At 45.3% G+C, this 16,493-nt stretch overlaps 1 protein-coding gene across 3 annotated transcripts in view; it reads left to right on the top strand.

Annotated features, from left to right (window-relative positions):
* CRYL1 (crystallin lambda 1) overlaps positions 1-16,493 on the top strand; it is a 151,147-nt gene that overhangs the window by 120,249 nt on the left and 14,405 nt on the right. For all 3 annotated transcript variants that reach the window (XM_004778259.3, XM_004778260.3, XM_045072397.1), the window contains exon 5: positions 3,505-3,699. In XM_004778259.3, coding sequence (XP_004778316.1) covers positions 3,505-3,699 — 195 coding nt within the window. The remainder of the gene's footprint in view (positions 1-3,504; positions 3,700-16,493) is intronic.

Genomic DNA, 16,493 nt, shown 5'->3' with positions numbered 1-16,493 from the left:
ACTTCACTACCTAAATTATCAAAATGGTGAGGGGTTATATACCCCTTCATTTTTACATTCCTCTTGTTAAGAGGAAGAGGAATTCACAGGGTCAGGAGTACCCCCACACCAGCAGGGCTGTGAGAATGAATTGCTGCACCTGTTTTCTGGGAAAAGGGACAGTCTGCTTTTCCTCTGTGAGTTTAACTCTGTTTAATCTGCTGCAGAGAAAATAAACGAAGCCTCTGTGTTGGGCGTGCTGTGCTATCGCTGTGATCACATGCCTTCCAGGCTCTGGTCCAGATTCTGGGCAGGCTTTTCATGAGGTGAATGGAGAATGCCCCCCCTTGAACCTCCCGGCTCAATCTGAGCTCTCAAAGAGCCTCACGGCTGGCTGAACCCAGGACCATCTCCTCTAACCTTTAAAAAGTTGCTTGCTTTCCACCTTTGTTTGTTCTTCCCATTTCTTGAGGGCATGTTTCTGAGTTTAACTCCCAGACTCCAGCAGCCAAAGGCCCAGGTCCTACCTTCCGTGTCAGAAACAGAATAGCAGTTGGGAAACAGCCATTCCTTTTCTGTTTAAGAGAGTTGCTTGGTGGGGCACCTGTGGCCTCAGTCTGTTGAGTGTCTGTCTTTGGCTCAGGTCGTGATCCCAGGGTCCTGGGATTGAGTCCCACACTGGGCTGCCTGCTCAGCGGGGAGGCTGCTTCTCCCTCTCCTTCTGCCCCTCTCCCTGCTTATGCACTGTCTCTCTCTGTGTCAAATAAATAAAATCTTTTTTTTTTTAAGTCGCCGGCTTTGCTTACCTCCTGTCCTCTCCACCTCTCCTCTACTACCATATTAAATTTAAAGTACCAGTCGTTGCCAGTCTTCATCTCTGAGCCTGTAGTAGGGATCAGGGTCCTTGTTCCAGGACTGAGGTGCCACAGCAAGAATGACCCCATCCATGCCCTCAGACTCTGGGAGTTCCTTCCTCAGAAGCTCATCGACTTGAGAGCATGGACACAGAAGTGTGCCAACTCCACCCATTCTAGTAAGCTCAAAGGGCCAGATTATGCAGTGGTATTTTAGTGGGTGGTGGGGAATCAGGATCCTGCAGGGTTTTGAGCTGCAGGTGGTATGATCAGCATCCTGTTTTTAGGGGCTTTTTCCTTAATTTTAATTGTGATAAAATACACACAAGATTTGCCATCTTAACCATGTTTAAGTATACGTTCAATGGCAGTGAGCACATTCATGCTGCTGTGTAGGCCCCCCACCATCTGTTCAGACTTTCTGTCTTCTGAAACTGAAACTTTGTCCCCATTAAATAGTAGCTCTCCATTCTGCTGCCCCCAGTCCTGGCAGCCTTGGGTTCTTCTGTCTCTGGGTTTGACAGGCCCCTGCCAGACAGAAGGTCCCCTTGGCAGTGACAGAGAGAATGAACCTGGAGGGGGAGGCCAGTGAGGAGAGCGCCAAAATCTCAGGTGGAGGTGATGGCCTGAGCTAAGCGTGTGGTAGCAGGAATGGGTTTTTTGAGAGAGATGACTAGAATTGACAGAATCACTGATGGGGAGTGGGGGAGGCGGGGGAGAGGTAGGTGCCAAGGATATTTCTTATGGTACTAACTTGGGTGTCGGTGCTGTGTTGGTGTTCCCATCAAGATGGAGCTAGGCAGAGGACTGGGGTTTAGGGTGGGAGAGATTGGGGTTTAATTTGTGACAGGTTGAGTGTATGCTTGTTGTCTATCCTAGGGGTGTGTCTAGTGCACAATTACAAATGTGGGCCTGAAGTGGGAGGTGAGCTCTGTGTGAAATCTCAGCATTTTGGGGTGGGGAGGATGCCCTGGGTGCTGCTGAGCTCTGCCCAGAGCCAGAGAGTGGGCACAGAGGGCCAGTGGTGGCAGCCTGGGAGCATTGCCGTTTAAGGAGACTGTGGGCAGAAGGAAAGCCTGTGAGGAAGACTTGTCTGATGAAACTAGCAAGTCGCCTATACCAATGCTTTTTAACTGTTGTCTCAGTCTGTGTGTTTGCTACCCATGAGGCTTGCAACATTGGAAGACCTTAAGCCCAAGTCTGACAGTAAGATAAAATTCTTGAAAATACACCTACTTTCAGTTCTTATAATTCTGATATTTAAAAAGGCCAGAGGTAGACATTTTAATGAGTTCAGTATAGACAGGAGAGAAGTGTTTCAATTAAGACACTGATTTATAACTTACTTACATGAAAACAGGTACTATCCTCTCTTGCTTTCTAAGAGGGCTGAGTGAGTGACCAGGGCAGGCTGAGAGCAGAAGGAATCTCTGAAGTAAGCTGTGTGTGGACCAGAGGCCTCTCCTCCTCTCCAGTGTCCTAGGAGAAAGAAAATTTGTCTTTTCTTTTTCTGTAGAAGTCATTTAAAATAGATGCTTCCTTTTTTTTTTTTTTTTAAAGATTTAATTTATTTATTTGACAGAGGGATAGAGAGCACAAGTAGGCAGAGCAGCAGGCAGAGGGGGAGGGAGAAGCAGGTTGTCTGCTCCTCAGGGAGCCCAGTGGGGGGGCTTGATCCCAGGACCCTGACCTGAGCCGAACAAAGGCAGATGCTTAACCGACTGAGCCATCCAGGGACCAATAAAATGGGTGCTTCTTGAAGTGACTATAAGGTTCTATCAATTTTTGTCCATGTATCAAGGAAAAATTATTTAAAAGGATCATTTGGGGAACAATTTATTGTAGTGCATTTGGCTTTTAATGGCAAGGCTAATCAGGTACCACTAAGCAGCATTTTCTTTGCACCAGGGATAATTCTCTTTGGGAATATTCAAGAACAGTTTCTCAAAATACTCCAAAAACAAAACAAAACAAAACAAAACAAAACAAAAAACCCCAGAACCCAAACTGTAAGTGCTGGGCTAGGAAAGCATTTCCATTAGGACCTACTCACTGTGGACCAACCCTTCCCATCTCAGGATGTCAGGGCTGCGGTAGAGTTCTGGTGCTGTGTGATTTCTAGGTGAGATTTGATTTGGGCGGGGGCAGACGTTTGAGACTTAACATGGAGGAGTTAAGGAAATAGTTTGAGAAGGAAGCAAAAGTTTAAGAAGATGCTGCCAATGATTTTTAATACTGACAGAGTAGAATAGTAAGAACCTGTGGTGATTCTTGTGGAGAGCGTGGCCCTGGAGGCTGGCTGGGGATAGGTAGAAGTCAATAGGTCTAAACAGCAGGTCGCTGAGAAGTCCCATGGCGATTTCAGGGGTTTGGGGATTAGCCCGGAATGTGTAGGATGGTCATCAGCACCTCCAAATTTCAACCCCGTATGGTGGTATTGACTTTTCTATAAATAAAACCACAGAATTCTGTGCTCAGGTTTTTTCTTTCCCTCCTTTGTGGATTACTTTATATTTCAAGTTTCTTGACATTGGATGCTAAATCTAAAAAGGCCTTTTTAAAGACAATCTGCCCCATCTGACCATTCAAGCTAGGCAAACAGAGTCTGCCAGAACAGCACCCCAACTCCAGGGCTGTCTTTTGACCCTCTCCCCTTCTGTCTCTCTGTAAGGTAAATCCACCATATTATGTGCCATTGGTCGAGCTGGTCCCACACCCGAAGACGGCCCCCGCGACAGTGGACAGAACCTACGCCCTGATGCAGAAGATTGGACAGTCCCCAGTCAGAGTCATGAAGGAGATTGATGGCTTTGTCCTGAATCGCCTCCAGTATGCTGTCATCAGTGAGGCCTGGCGGCTCGTGGAGGTGTGTGGGCAGCTTCCAGCCTCTGGCAGCTGGAGGGGAAGGTGGCAGCAGTGTCCTGGGGCCTCCTGGGGGGCGGGTAGTGGGTGGGAAAGTCAGAAGCCCTTGGTCCTGCTTGCTCTGTTCTGGGGACTGAGGGCAAACTCTTCTCTCAAATTCAGTCAACAGGCAAGGAAAATAAAAGGTAAGATAGCAATTCATTGTATGTTTCTGAAATTCCTCTGTTACAGTAAGTCATTTGATATTCACACCTGATGACAGACTTCTCTGTTTCCTGCCCTCTCATATCATTACCGCATAATTATCTCTGTGTGACACACGGCGTTTTCTCAGTCTCAGGTTTCCCCCCCAGTTTTATAATTTTTCAAGAGGAGGAGAAAATACATTTTGAATAAACTAGTATCCTCTAAAGAAACCCAGTTTACTGGGCTTGAGGAAGAAACAATGCAAAAGCCTTAAACTTGTTAGCAATATGCTCATCTTATATATAAACAGGATATTACACACACACACACACACACACACACACACACACACTTAACCTGTCCTTTCCTGAAAAGATTTTATACGTGACTTTAGAGATCACCTTACTGCATACATTTATATGAAGGACCTGGTGCTGGTCAGGATAGACAATGCGAGCAGCCACCAGATTTCAGTGAAGAGGCCAGGGGTCTCAGGCTCAGACCATCTGGTTTCTGTCCACTCTCTTGCTTCCCCAAGCGATGCTTCCCCAGCTTCTGCATGGGTAAGCAACACTGTCTGCCCACTCTCCTGTTGCAGAAACATGGTAGCGTGAGTGAGTGTCTGTCCGGGTACATAAGGCAGAGGGGACTGGAGCTCAGGCTGAATTGTCTGCTCCTGGAATAGGCCCACACCTTGGTTTACCTCCTGTGGGAGCCTGCGAATCCCAGCCTGAGACAGGAACGAGGAGGCTGGCCTGCTACATCACATGATGTATGTGTTGTTCCTGCATCCTGTTTCTGGTGTTCTGTCCTGTCCTTGTTAGACGCATCATCTGCTCTGACTGCTGTGTGCATTTGCCACATAAAGCTACAATTCTGTGTCCTCACTGTTTAAATCCACTTAGGGCTCCTGTGTCATCAAGGCAGAGTCCTGGGATTTTCATTAAGTTTGTAGTATTAATTTTCTCAAATTGTGGAATGTTTTTATTTATTTTTATTTTTATTTTTTAAAGATTTTATTTATTTGACAGACAGAGATCACAAGTAGGCAGAGAGGCAGGCAGAGAGAGAGGAGGAGAGGAAGCAGGCTCCCTGCTGAGCAGAGAGCCCGATGCGGGGCTCGATCCCAGGACCCTGGGATCATGACCTGAGCCGAAGGCAGCGGCTTTAACCCACTGAGCCACCCAGGCGCCCCACAAATTGTGGAATGTTTTTGAGTGTCAGTCAATAGTAGAATATTTTAAAGACACACTGAGCTGAAAGCACCCTGTGGAACTGTATTTAAAATATTTCCACTTGTCTAGAATAGGGGAACACTTTAACAGACCACAAGAAAAGCTCAATATGACAGTTAAACACTGCGAGAGCTTTTAAAGCAGTTTTTACTTTTGTTGGTAAGGTAGCTTGTGCCCTAAAAAGATAAGAGCCCTGAGGTAAATCTTGCTTTCTCCAATCAGAATGATACGAGCCAACTCAACGGAAAAACTCGGAGGCTCTGGTATAATGGAGTTAGGTGGGAGTCCTACATAAGAATTCTGTGTTGACCACAAAGTGAAACTAGCTGTGGTTTGGGAGCTCTGGGTTTGGAAGAGCAGTGGAGGGAGAGCTAGAAGGGTTGTTGAATTTGGCTGCTTTGGCTGTTCTCACAAGAATCCTGCTTGTGTCTCTATGTTTGCTGTTGTGGGACTCGTGTGCCTGGAGTCCCTGTAAGGCACCGAGCATTAAAATCCAGCAGGACACGGTTTCTGACAAACCAAGATGAGGCTATGGAAATGAGAAGATAAAAAGTGTGAATAGAACCTCAAGAATTTTTTTGGCGTATGTCTAGAAGACAACTCGCTTAAAAAAAAAAAAAAAAAAGATGATCTACAGACAATTCAGGCAGATGTAGAACCTGCAGGCCCCTCTCTCCAGGGTGGTGTGAGGCAGGAATGGAACGGCGGACATCCCTGAGCTCTGCTGAGACTAAGTGACAGGTGGAGTGTTTCAGCTGTGGGGCAGGGGCTCAGAGGGGGAACAGGTGGAGGGGATAGGGTCACCTGTATTGTGCTCCAGGTGCTTCTACCATCGATGCTCAGAGACACCTGCTCTGTTGGCCAATCAGACGTGGAAAGGCCACTAGCACACTGGCTGTGCACCTGCTCCCAAAGTAGTTGCTTCTGAGGGCAGAGATGCTGCAGGTGTGGGCTCTGAACATCCATACAGCGGGCCCTACTTTCCTTAGATCCTGGGGCTAGCAGAGCCCCAGAGAAATCTTCCCCCGCTCACCTAAGTGGCCATAGGCTCCTCCCTCTGAGTTCTCAACACTGCAGCCCAGCAGACACAAAAGACACGTTTTTCTTACCTCCCACCACTCTCCCCTTGGGACTGGTGGATCAATATTTCCGCCTATTAGATGGGTTGGTTTAAGAAGTCTTGACTTTATCTCTTGAATTTCTTGAAGGAAAACCTGTGCTGCCTGGTGTTGGTTCCCACTTAAGACATGGAAAGTTAGGCAAGGTGAGAAAACCTCTCACAAGCCTCACCTTGCTCCGTGCAAATCTGCATGCACATGCTGAACTCCAGTGAGCACTGGGGTTGAATGACACCCTTTTGACTCACAATTTCAGAGCCAGTTGAACTTGAATTTAGATTTTAGGGTGTTCCAAGTTTACCTCAAAACATCTAGGAGCAGCTTTAGTATAAAAAGGAGCTGAATTGGGGATGTTTTACAGTAAAAATTGAAGATTTTTATACTTCTTAATTTCAAAAGATCCAAAGATATTATGGAATTTATCTTTCTAAGACCGTCTCCTTCTGGGGTGGGTCTTGTGTGTGGGCCAACACACTAAGGCTCAGCCTTGATGTAGAGAACAATGTGAGCTGAGATGAGCAGGGTTGCTCTCCTCAAGGATTCACTATGGGCGCTTCAGTCTCACTCCTTTCTTGAGCCACAGAGCACGTTGAAATTTGGCAGAACCTTTTCTCTTTGACCCAAACTAGGGTTGGTGCGTTTCCAGGTATGGGAGCTACAAGGTGACTTGGCTGCAGAGCAGTGGGAGGCTTTGGGCAGAACATGAGGCTGCATGCTGCTGTCCAGGCTTCTTGGGTGCGTGTCAGGGGGTGGATTGAGGAATCCTGTCCCACAAATCAGCTCCAAGTGTGAATTTCTAGGGGTCCTACCCATGGGTATAGGGTATGAACTATAGTGGGACAGGTAGGGGGCCTGGCAGAATGATGGTTTGCGTTTCCGCTCAGCCATGGTGTCTTACGCAGTTGTCAGAGGAGAAGAAGGGCACTGCTTTGCCGCTTGCTAATTTTGTTGATCTGGTAGGTTACATCAGTTGACTTTCCCATGTTGATGCAGCCTTGCATCAACCTGGAATAAATACCACCAGGTGTGTAATTCTTTCTAGACCTTGCTGGAGTCAGTTTGCTTATGTTTTGTTGAGAAGTTTTTTCTAAGTTCAGAAGAAATATTGGTTTTGTAGTTTTGTGGGTTTTTTTTAACTGTCTTTATTTGATTTTGATATGAAAGTAATACTGCATTAGCCAACAAAGTAATAATGCATAGTATGAATTGGGAAGTTTTGCCTCTTTATTTTCTGGAAGAGATTATAACATTTTTGTTAATACTTCTTTAAGTGGTAGAATTCTCCAGTGAGACCACCTGGGCCTGGGAGGGCTCTTTTCCAAGAGATTTTTAATCACAGGTTCAGCTTCTTTAATGGTTAAATGAACCAACCATTTCATCTTGGTTGGGTTTGGGGGCCTGTGGTTTTAAAGAAATTGTTCCATTTCTTCTGAGTCATTGAATTCAAGAGCTTAAAGTAGTTGGCTTTATAACTTTTTATAAAGTTGACTATATAACTTTTTAACTCATATCCTCTTAGTGTCTACAGGGTCTGTAGTGATATCCCTGGCTTCATTCCTGATGTGGGGGATTTGTGTCTGCTCTCTTTTTATTCCTGTCACTCTTGCTAGAGCTTATCAATTTTATTGATTGTTTTGAAGAAGCAACTTTTTGTTTCATTGATTTTCTTTATGGTGTTCCTGTTTTGAGTTTCATTAATCAGCTCTGGAAGGCATATTTTAATACTTGCAGCCGAGCATGGGTGAGAAATTCTAAGAAGGGTGGATCAGGGAAAGGTAAGGGAGGTTCCTGTGAAGACCTGCCCATTCCAGAAGAGGAAGGTGAGCTGCAGGCATCATTTCCTGGTCAGAAAGAGAAAGTGCTGGGAATAAGGCACACCTTGTCTTAGTGGCAGTCTAGACCATGACACACTGTCTTGCCTCTTGCCATTGACTGTGATTTTGTATGTCCACACACAGCCATGAAAGCTCGGCAAAGACAAGGGTTGTCTGGGAGCAAGATGGGCAACCGGGTATCTAATGGAACAGGGTTTCTGGGTTCTGTTGTATTGTCTCAATGATGCTCACCACATGTGTTACCTTCCAGTTTGGCTTCAGAATTGGGTTGAAGCAGCCTTTGTAGGCTTGGAAATGCCAGATGGACAAGTCTGGCTACAATCTAGTAGCTCAAGATTAGGTCACTAGGGGACAAGATCCTGTTGGCCAGAAATGTGATTTTAAATCAATATTATTTTTTTTAATTAAAAAAAATTAACATATAATGTATTATTAGCCCCGAGGGTACAGGTTTGTGAATCGCCATGTTTACACTTCACAGCACTCACCATAGCACATAACTTCCCCAATGTCCATAACCCAACCACCCTCTCCCTACCCCCCTACCCCCAGCAACACTCAGTTTCCTGAGATTAAGAGTCTCTTATGGTTTGTCTCCCTCCCAATCCCATCTTGTTTCATTTATTCCTTTCCTGCCCCCCAAACCCCCCACATTGCCTCTCAACTTCCTCATATCAGGGAGATCATATAATTGTCTTTCTCTGTAAATCAATATTCTTAAGCTAATGATCACAGTAAAGGAAGTTGTGCTGTGGTAATAAACCCTCGCCCAGACAAACAGCTGAGCTTGTACTGCCCATAAATTCTTGCCCCATCCAGGGAGGGTAGGTGGAGGTGAGCTGGAGTCAATCAGGAAGCCATCACTAGATTCTCAGCCTGTTGGAATGTGTTGGTAATGAGCTTTGGTAATTGCTTATCTCAGGTTTTAGTCATCCTTCTGAGCAATATAATTGTGAAGCTAGATTTCTTTTCTTCCTGCCCTGAGCTGCAGAAATTCAGTTCTCGGTTTCTTGTCAGGCAGATGTAGTTTATGGGATCTGGATCTAATTCCTTTTATGAAGAATTGTTTCAGTTAATAGAGTGTGTCTCAGAGATCATGTAGTAAAATTAACCGAGGAAACTTTCTATGATAAACTTGTTCGGGGGTTTCTGTTGAATATAATTATGAGACTATCACAGAGGAATGTTGAATATAATTATGAGACTACCACAGGGAGCCCCTGAGGATCGTCTCCTCATCAGTTTGTGTAGTATTTAAAAGTTTACAAAGCTCTTTCATTTATAGTTTTCATGATTTACAGATATTTGCAGATTATCCCATCTTAAAACCACGAGAGAGACGTTCTTATTTTTGCCCTTACAGATGAAGACACTGGCTCAAGAGAGTGAATGGTTTTGTCCGCATGCTTTAGTCTAGTAGGGATCCACACCTGTGCCACTTCTGGCCCTTGGTGTCTGCACTTGTGATCGGCGACACCAGTGGGTCTGTTTCTCCTTGGAAGGTGAGGAGGATTGGACAGTGTCATGTATGGAAAAGGGCTTAGAACATGCCTGGGATAAAGTGGTTTTGTAGGTGTTATGGACTGTGGTCCTGGTAACGATGCCCGTGCTTTCTGAGTCCCTAAATCCCGTGTAATTTTTTGTATGCAACAGCTGCCACCAGTGTGTTAACCCTGAGCTGAAATGTTCCCATCCTGGCTATAAACATGAGGCCAAACATGAGGCTTCTGGAAGGCAGCGGGGGGCCTCACTGGTAGCTTGTTTGACATGCAGCCCCTGAGGGCCCACCCCCAGACCTGCAGAACCAGACTCTGCATTTTAATAAGCTCTGCAGGACATTCCTAGGCTCTGTGAAGCTGGAGGAGCCCTGGCTCTCTCCCCTATGAGACCCTGATCTCAAAGATTTGATGCGTTGTATTTCATCTGTTTTAAGGTGAACTTTTTTTTTTTAAACCTTTTAACTTCTTAGTTTTATAGGCAGTATTTTTTTTTTTTTGCCTTAATAGAACATTAAATACTAATTTAACTTTCAATTGATCCAGGTTTAATTTCAGTGTGATAGAGTATATTCTACTGTCCTTTTGTATTTTCTCCTTCCATGTTCTTCTGTCCCTGTATGTCCCTTGTTTCTGACCCTCCCTGTCTGACTCAGGCCTATGACAGATAAACATGCAACTCTAACCAGCTTCTGCTTAGTGGAGAGACTGTTACCTAATCACTTTATAAGCTATGATTTCCGGTTCCAGTTTTGTGACATTGAATACCTCGGGTTATCCCAAAATTTATATGAAAATCAACTTTAAAAAAGGATTTACTTCACTTCAGTTAAAACACAAACACATTAGAACAAAAGAATACTAGGTTGTAACTGCCCGGGAGATGTCAGTCATTATTCCAAATCAAAGCCGGCCTTTCTTGGGTCCTGTGGAACTGGTGGGGATGGGTGCCCAGATGGTGTCTTCCTTGTCATACCGGCCACGCACTTTGCATCAGCCACCCTTATCTAGCCTTTTGATTTCTGGAGTTGGGATGCAAATCATGGCCGGGTTTTCCTATTAGTCATGGGCCTGTGTGAACACCAGTGGGTCCCTCCGGGGTAACAGCCGGGAATAAGCAGGCTTCTCATACTTGCAAATCTTGTGTACCTGTGCAGCGTGCACTTGGGCTTGAGTTGGCCAGATGAATGAACAGCCTGCTTCCTCAGGAACTGCTACACTTAAATTAGAATGTACAGCAAGCTCTCCTATGTAATGGGAGGTGACACAAGGAACAGAAAGGGACGAATGCATATTTTAGGGGCAAAGATGACCTGAAATCATAATTTTACTACTATAACCATCTCTTATATTTCTCTCACATGTGCTGCAATCATGTGGAGGTGATTTCTTCTCTCCTTTAATAAGCCAGTGTTAGTGCAGGGCCAGTTCTCCAAGTTTACAATAATCCTCAGGAAGTTTACTTCCCACATAATCAGCATTTGGAGAAGAAACGCATATCGGACAGTAGGCTACTTTGTGGCCCCTAGTTTTCTGACAGCCTGGGGAGACCCAGCATTTCACTGACTGCTCTTTTCCATAAAACGTCCCCATGAGTAGTTACCCTGTGACTGAGGAACTATGTTCCCTGCCAATCACTCAGCCTTCTCTCTGGAAGAGAAACAGTACAAGACAGACCAGTGAGGCTGTAAAGAAGAAAATGGGGCAGAATGAAGCTAAGGCACTTGTTTCACTGGCTTCAGGATCCGGGAAGGCAACAGTAGTCTTGTGGTTTGAGAGGCTCGACAAGAAAAAGCATGTTCAAAGTAGTTGCTTACAGGCACTTGAAAGGTAGGGTTATATTAGAAGCTTTTCTTTGCAGGGAAGGTGTTGGAAATGCTGTGGGCTGCTCCAGGCTATGGTTAACCTGGAATGTGTCCAGGGGGAAAAAGCTGAGGCTTGATTAAGCAAAATATTACGGTTCAGACATTGGCGATGTCTGTGTACTTGGCAAGAAGAGTCACGTAGGAGTGTGGGTCATGTAAAGGGAAGCTAAAGGATTCAAGAAAGACCCAAGCTCCTGCCCTCCACACTGTACCTTCAACTGTAGGGTTTTCTACATTTTATATGTTTTAAAATTTAAACTTAACAATTTAGTGTTTTTTTTTTTAATTAAAGAGATAATGTATAAAATGTCTGACGGAACCTACTTGTGACTGAAAAGAACCAGCCTGCAGCAGCTCTGTTCCCTGAACTCTGGGATCTGGGAATTTCTTTACCCTGCTCTGAGCCTCATGTTCTTCCGGAAGTGATGCCACCTCCATCTGCCTGTTTCTTTTTTTGAATATTTTATTTATTTATTTGACAGAGAGAGAGAGCACAAGACGGAGGAGTGGCAGAGGGAGAGGGAGACGCAGGCCCCCCACTGAGCAGGGAGCCCGGTGCTGGACTTGATCCCAGGACCCTCGATCATGACCTGAGCCAAAGGCAGACAGTTAACTTTCTGAGCTACCAGGTGCCCCAATTCTCTCTACCTGTTTCATTCCTGGGCTGGGCTTCCCTTCAGGGACCAGCCTTGCTTGGGCAGGTCTCCTGGCATCATACAGGGAAGGCATGTTTCCCCTCACTTCCTGTCCACTGCCTTCCCTTGCCCTTGCCTGCCTCATGCTGTCTTTCCTTCTTTTGTGTTATCTGCTCCGCTTCAGGTGAGGCATACATGGAGTCCTCCAGCTTCTCATCTCCACTGTTCCCTATTCTGCTCTGCATTTCTTTTTTCTTTATCACCAAGGCAAAATTCACCCAGCACAACTCTTTCTTAAGATATTTTTCTGCCATTTCTACATTATTTATTGTACCTCCTGAAAATATAGCCCAGACATTGGTATGATGAGGGAAACTGTCTCCCACTCCTCCAGCACCTGAAGCACACTCACTTTTCCATCTTATTCACACACCCTGGGTCCACTGTCCCGTGCCCACCTGGCCTCTGTCTTTCTTGCCTTCCAAAGCCTGGGGTCAGCCTCTCTGTTGCAGCAAGTTCATCACCACTTGAGGACACCAAAGAGTTCTCTTGACTCTAATTCTTCTAGCTCATTTACCCTGTGGAGGTTTCCTAGAGGCTGTCATGGACCCATCCATGACTGTCCTTTTCCTCATTGCTATCCTGTTTCTCAGGGCAAGGACTCCGCTGGCCCACCTGTAGGGAGCATAGGGCTTTTGGAGCAGGTGTGTCACCTCCTTGACCAGGACCATCTTCCCAATTAGTTGAGACCTCCTTTCACACTGGCTTTAAGCTCAGAGAGCTTCCTGTCCATGGCCTTCTGGTCAGAGATACCAAGAGAAGGCCGTGCTTTTAGTCTGTAGGGCAGCCCTGAAAGGACACTGAGTATCTTGGCATTCTAAGAAGCCCCAGAACTGTACCAGAGCCTACAGCCATGGCTCAGCAAGTGTTTTGTGTCCAGCACCGACCCTGGGAGAGAAGGAAGTTAAGTAGACGCCATTCAGAGGCAATAGTCGGCCATTTGGTTGGACAGACTCAATCCAGATAGCGCTCAAGGTGTGTTACAATACCTTGATGGACTGCTGGGATGCTGCCTGCAGGCTGGTGGCTTTTGGCACAAACAGCATCTGGCATGTTTGCCCAGCTCCTCCTGCTTCACACTGGAGCCGAGGTCTGTGTGCTGCCTGTGTACAGGCTGGCCCTGTGTTCCCGGGCTTCCACCTGACTGATGAGCAGCTAGACTCGGCTGTGGCACACACTGAAGAATTTCTCCCCACAGCCGTCCAGGGACGATGGAAGCCCCTGAGGAAATGGCAATTCTCTCTCTTCTGAAGGTCGTAGTTGCTGGCTGGGAATCATCAGTTAATTAGAGTTCCTTCTAGTCCTGAGGGTCTGTAAGAAGTGATAGGATTTACTGTTTTATGGGAGGTTACTTTCTGAGTGGCCACATTGGCCGGCAACAACACTCTGTTGAAAGGAGAGCTCCTACTGATTTAACATTTTGGAGACCTCTCCAGACCCTGTTAACAGATAAACGTAAAGAAAATGTTAACCACTCAATTTTTTAAAACCTGCTTGGCATGCTTGGATTTCTTCAATTGTGTTTCAAGTAAAAACTTCAGTGCTAGTATTTGAATAACCCTTAAATAAAGCGAAATGAAAATGCTCTTACTCTAACTCCTGACTCCTTATCGTCACCGACAGGTAATTGATCCGTATAAATGATGGATTTCAGTTCCTCCAGGGTGAGTTGGAATGTTAATAGGCAGCAAGAAAGGGCCCCTGAAACAGAGGAGGAAGGTAGGGAAGGGGTCCCCAGAAGAAGAGGCAGAGAAGAGAGGCTGCAAGTGAAACTGTGCAGCCTTGTCGCCTGGTCTCCTTTGCCTTCCATGAGATAGGCAGAAGTGGGCCAGCAGGACCACTCGTGACCTGGGGCCACGAGGGCTGCAAGCTCTGCTAGAATTACAAAGGAGGGGCAGGCAGAGATGGGGCCATGTTGTTCTTCTGGTTTTGGAGGGTGTGCTTATATTCCTGGTGCAAACCTCTTTGTGAAAACTTTGTCCCCTGAGAACCTCCCAGTGAAGGCTCCACTGCCCTCGTGGACTGCAGTAAACTTACATTTGCATGGAAGGGTGCATTCTTTCTGCTGTGTTTGTTTTCAGGTCAAGACTTTTCCTTTCCTCTCAGACTCAGTAATATATTGTTTTTCTCCCTGAAAGCATTGTTATACCCATGGCACAGTAAGAAAAAACATACCAGCCAGTTATTACCACCTGGGGCTAAAGAGTTCTGGAGCATCCCTTGTAGTGGGACAAAGTCTCTTCTCTCTTTCCCTTCCTGTTTTTAATTTGTTTCCATTTAAACATTTTAATTGGAAGAATATTCAAAGGGAAAAAAGACCACCTGTGTTTCCCCCACCCTAAAGCAGTCAACGGCTTTTATTTTACTATGTTCCTATCTTTTCTCTGTTAAGAACGCCTTCCCTGAGGGGCATTTGGGTGTCTCAGTCAGCTGAGCATTTGACACTTGATTTCAGTTCAGGTCTTGATCTCAGGGCCCTGGAATCGAGCTCCGAGTTCAGCTCAGCTCGGAGTCTGCTCGGTACTCTCTCTCCCCCTCCCCCAACTTGTGCCCATAAGTGCTCATGCTCTTTCAAATCAATAAATCTTTTTTTTTTTTTTAAAGGAATACTTTTCTCAAGTTTTCATTTTTCTTAAATTTTTAAATTAACATATAATGTATTATTAGCCCCAGGGGTACAGGTCAGTGAATCGCCAGGTTTATACATTTCACAGCACTCACCATAGCACATACCCTCCCCAAAGTCCATAACCCCACCACCCTCTCCTGACTCCCCTCTACCCAGCCACCCTCAGTTTGTTTTGTGAGATTAAGAGTCACTTATGGTTTGTCTCCCTCCCAATCCCATCTTACTTCATTTATTCTTTTCCTACCCCCAAAACCCCCCACGTTGCATCTCCACTTCCTCATATCAGGGAGATCATATGATAGTTGTCTTTCTCCGATTGACCTTTTTTTGCTCCATAATATCCTCTAGTTCCATCCATGTCATCACAAATGGCAAGATTTCATTTCTTTTGATGGCTGCATATTATTTCATTGTATAAATATACCACATCTTCTTGATTCATTCATCTGTTGATGGACATCTAGGTTCTTTCCATAGTTTGGCTATTGTGGACATTGCTGCTATAAACTTTCAGGTGCACGTGCCCCTTTGGATCACTACATTTGTATCTTTAGGGTAAATACCCAGTAGTATGATTGCTCTATTTCCAACTTTTTGAGGAACCTCCATGCTGTTTTCCATAGTGGTTGCTCCAGCTTGCATTCCCACCAACAGTGTAGGAGGGTTCCCCTTTCTCCCTATCCTCACCAACATCTGTCATTTCCTGACTTGTTAATTTTAGCCATTCTGACTGGTTTTTCATGTGTCTGTTGGCCATCTGGATGTCTTCTTTGCAGAAATGTCTGTTCATGTCTTCTGTCCATTTCTTGATTGGATTATCTGTTCTTTGGGTTTTGAGTTTGATAAGTTCTTTATAGAATTTGGATACTAGCTCTCTATCTGATATGTCATTTGCAAATATCTTCTCCCATTCTGTCAGTTGTCATTTGGTTTTGTTGACTGTGTCCTTTGCTGTGCAAAAGCTTTTGATCTTGATGAAGTCCCAATAGTTTATTTTTGCTCTTGCTTCCCTTGCCTTTGGCGATGTTCCTAGGAAGAAGTTGCTGTGGCTGAGGTCGAAAAGGTTGCTGCCTGTGTTCTCCTCAAGGAGTTTGATGGATTCTTTCTCACATTGAGGTCCTTCATCCATTTTGAGTCTATTTTCGTGTGTGGTGTAAGGAAATGGTTCAGTTTCATTTTTCTGCATGTGGCTGTCCAAGTTTCCCAACACCATTTGTTAAAGAGACTGTCTTTTTTTCCATTGGACATTCTTTCCCGCTTTGTCGAAGATTAGTTGACCATAGAGTTGAGGGTCTATTTCTGGGCTCTCTATTCTGTTCCATTGATCTATGTGTCTGTTTTTGTGCCGGTACCATACTGTTCAAGTTTCCATTTTTAATGGCTTAATATTTCTTTTAGTTGATCTTTTTTTAAAAATCAATTTTTTCCCCTATTGTCAACTGTTCTAAGATACTTCCAAGTTTTCTGTCACCCTAATGCCTCCATGAACATCCTTGCCATTAGTCTCTTCTTCTGGGACTTTTCATAGCATAACTGCTGGCAGTGCGATCTCCCTGTCAGAGAGGAACAATGTCTTTGCCACCTGCCAGTTGTAGCAAAGACGCCATCAGAGGATTTGACCCATGTCTTTTGCCATCCATCGTACTCGTGGGCTCACATCCCACCACCTCCCCGGTACAGTGCATCTTGTGTTCTTCTCATCTCCTTTCCCCTGGGCGCCCTCTCAGCAGTCTCTGAAC

Source organism: Mustela putorius, unplaced genomic scaffold (assembly GCF_011764305.1).
Source record: "Mustela putorius furo isolate JIRA1106 unplaced genomic scaffold, ASM1176430v1.1 tig00004035_pilon_pilon_pilon, whole genome shotgun sequence".
NCBI lineage: Eukaryota > Metazoa > Chordata > Mammalia > Carnivora > Mustelidae > Mustela > Mustela putorius.
Note: the sequence above shows the minus strand (reverse complement) of the source record. Positions and strands in the feature narration are given on the sequence as shown.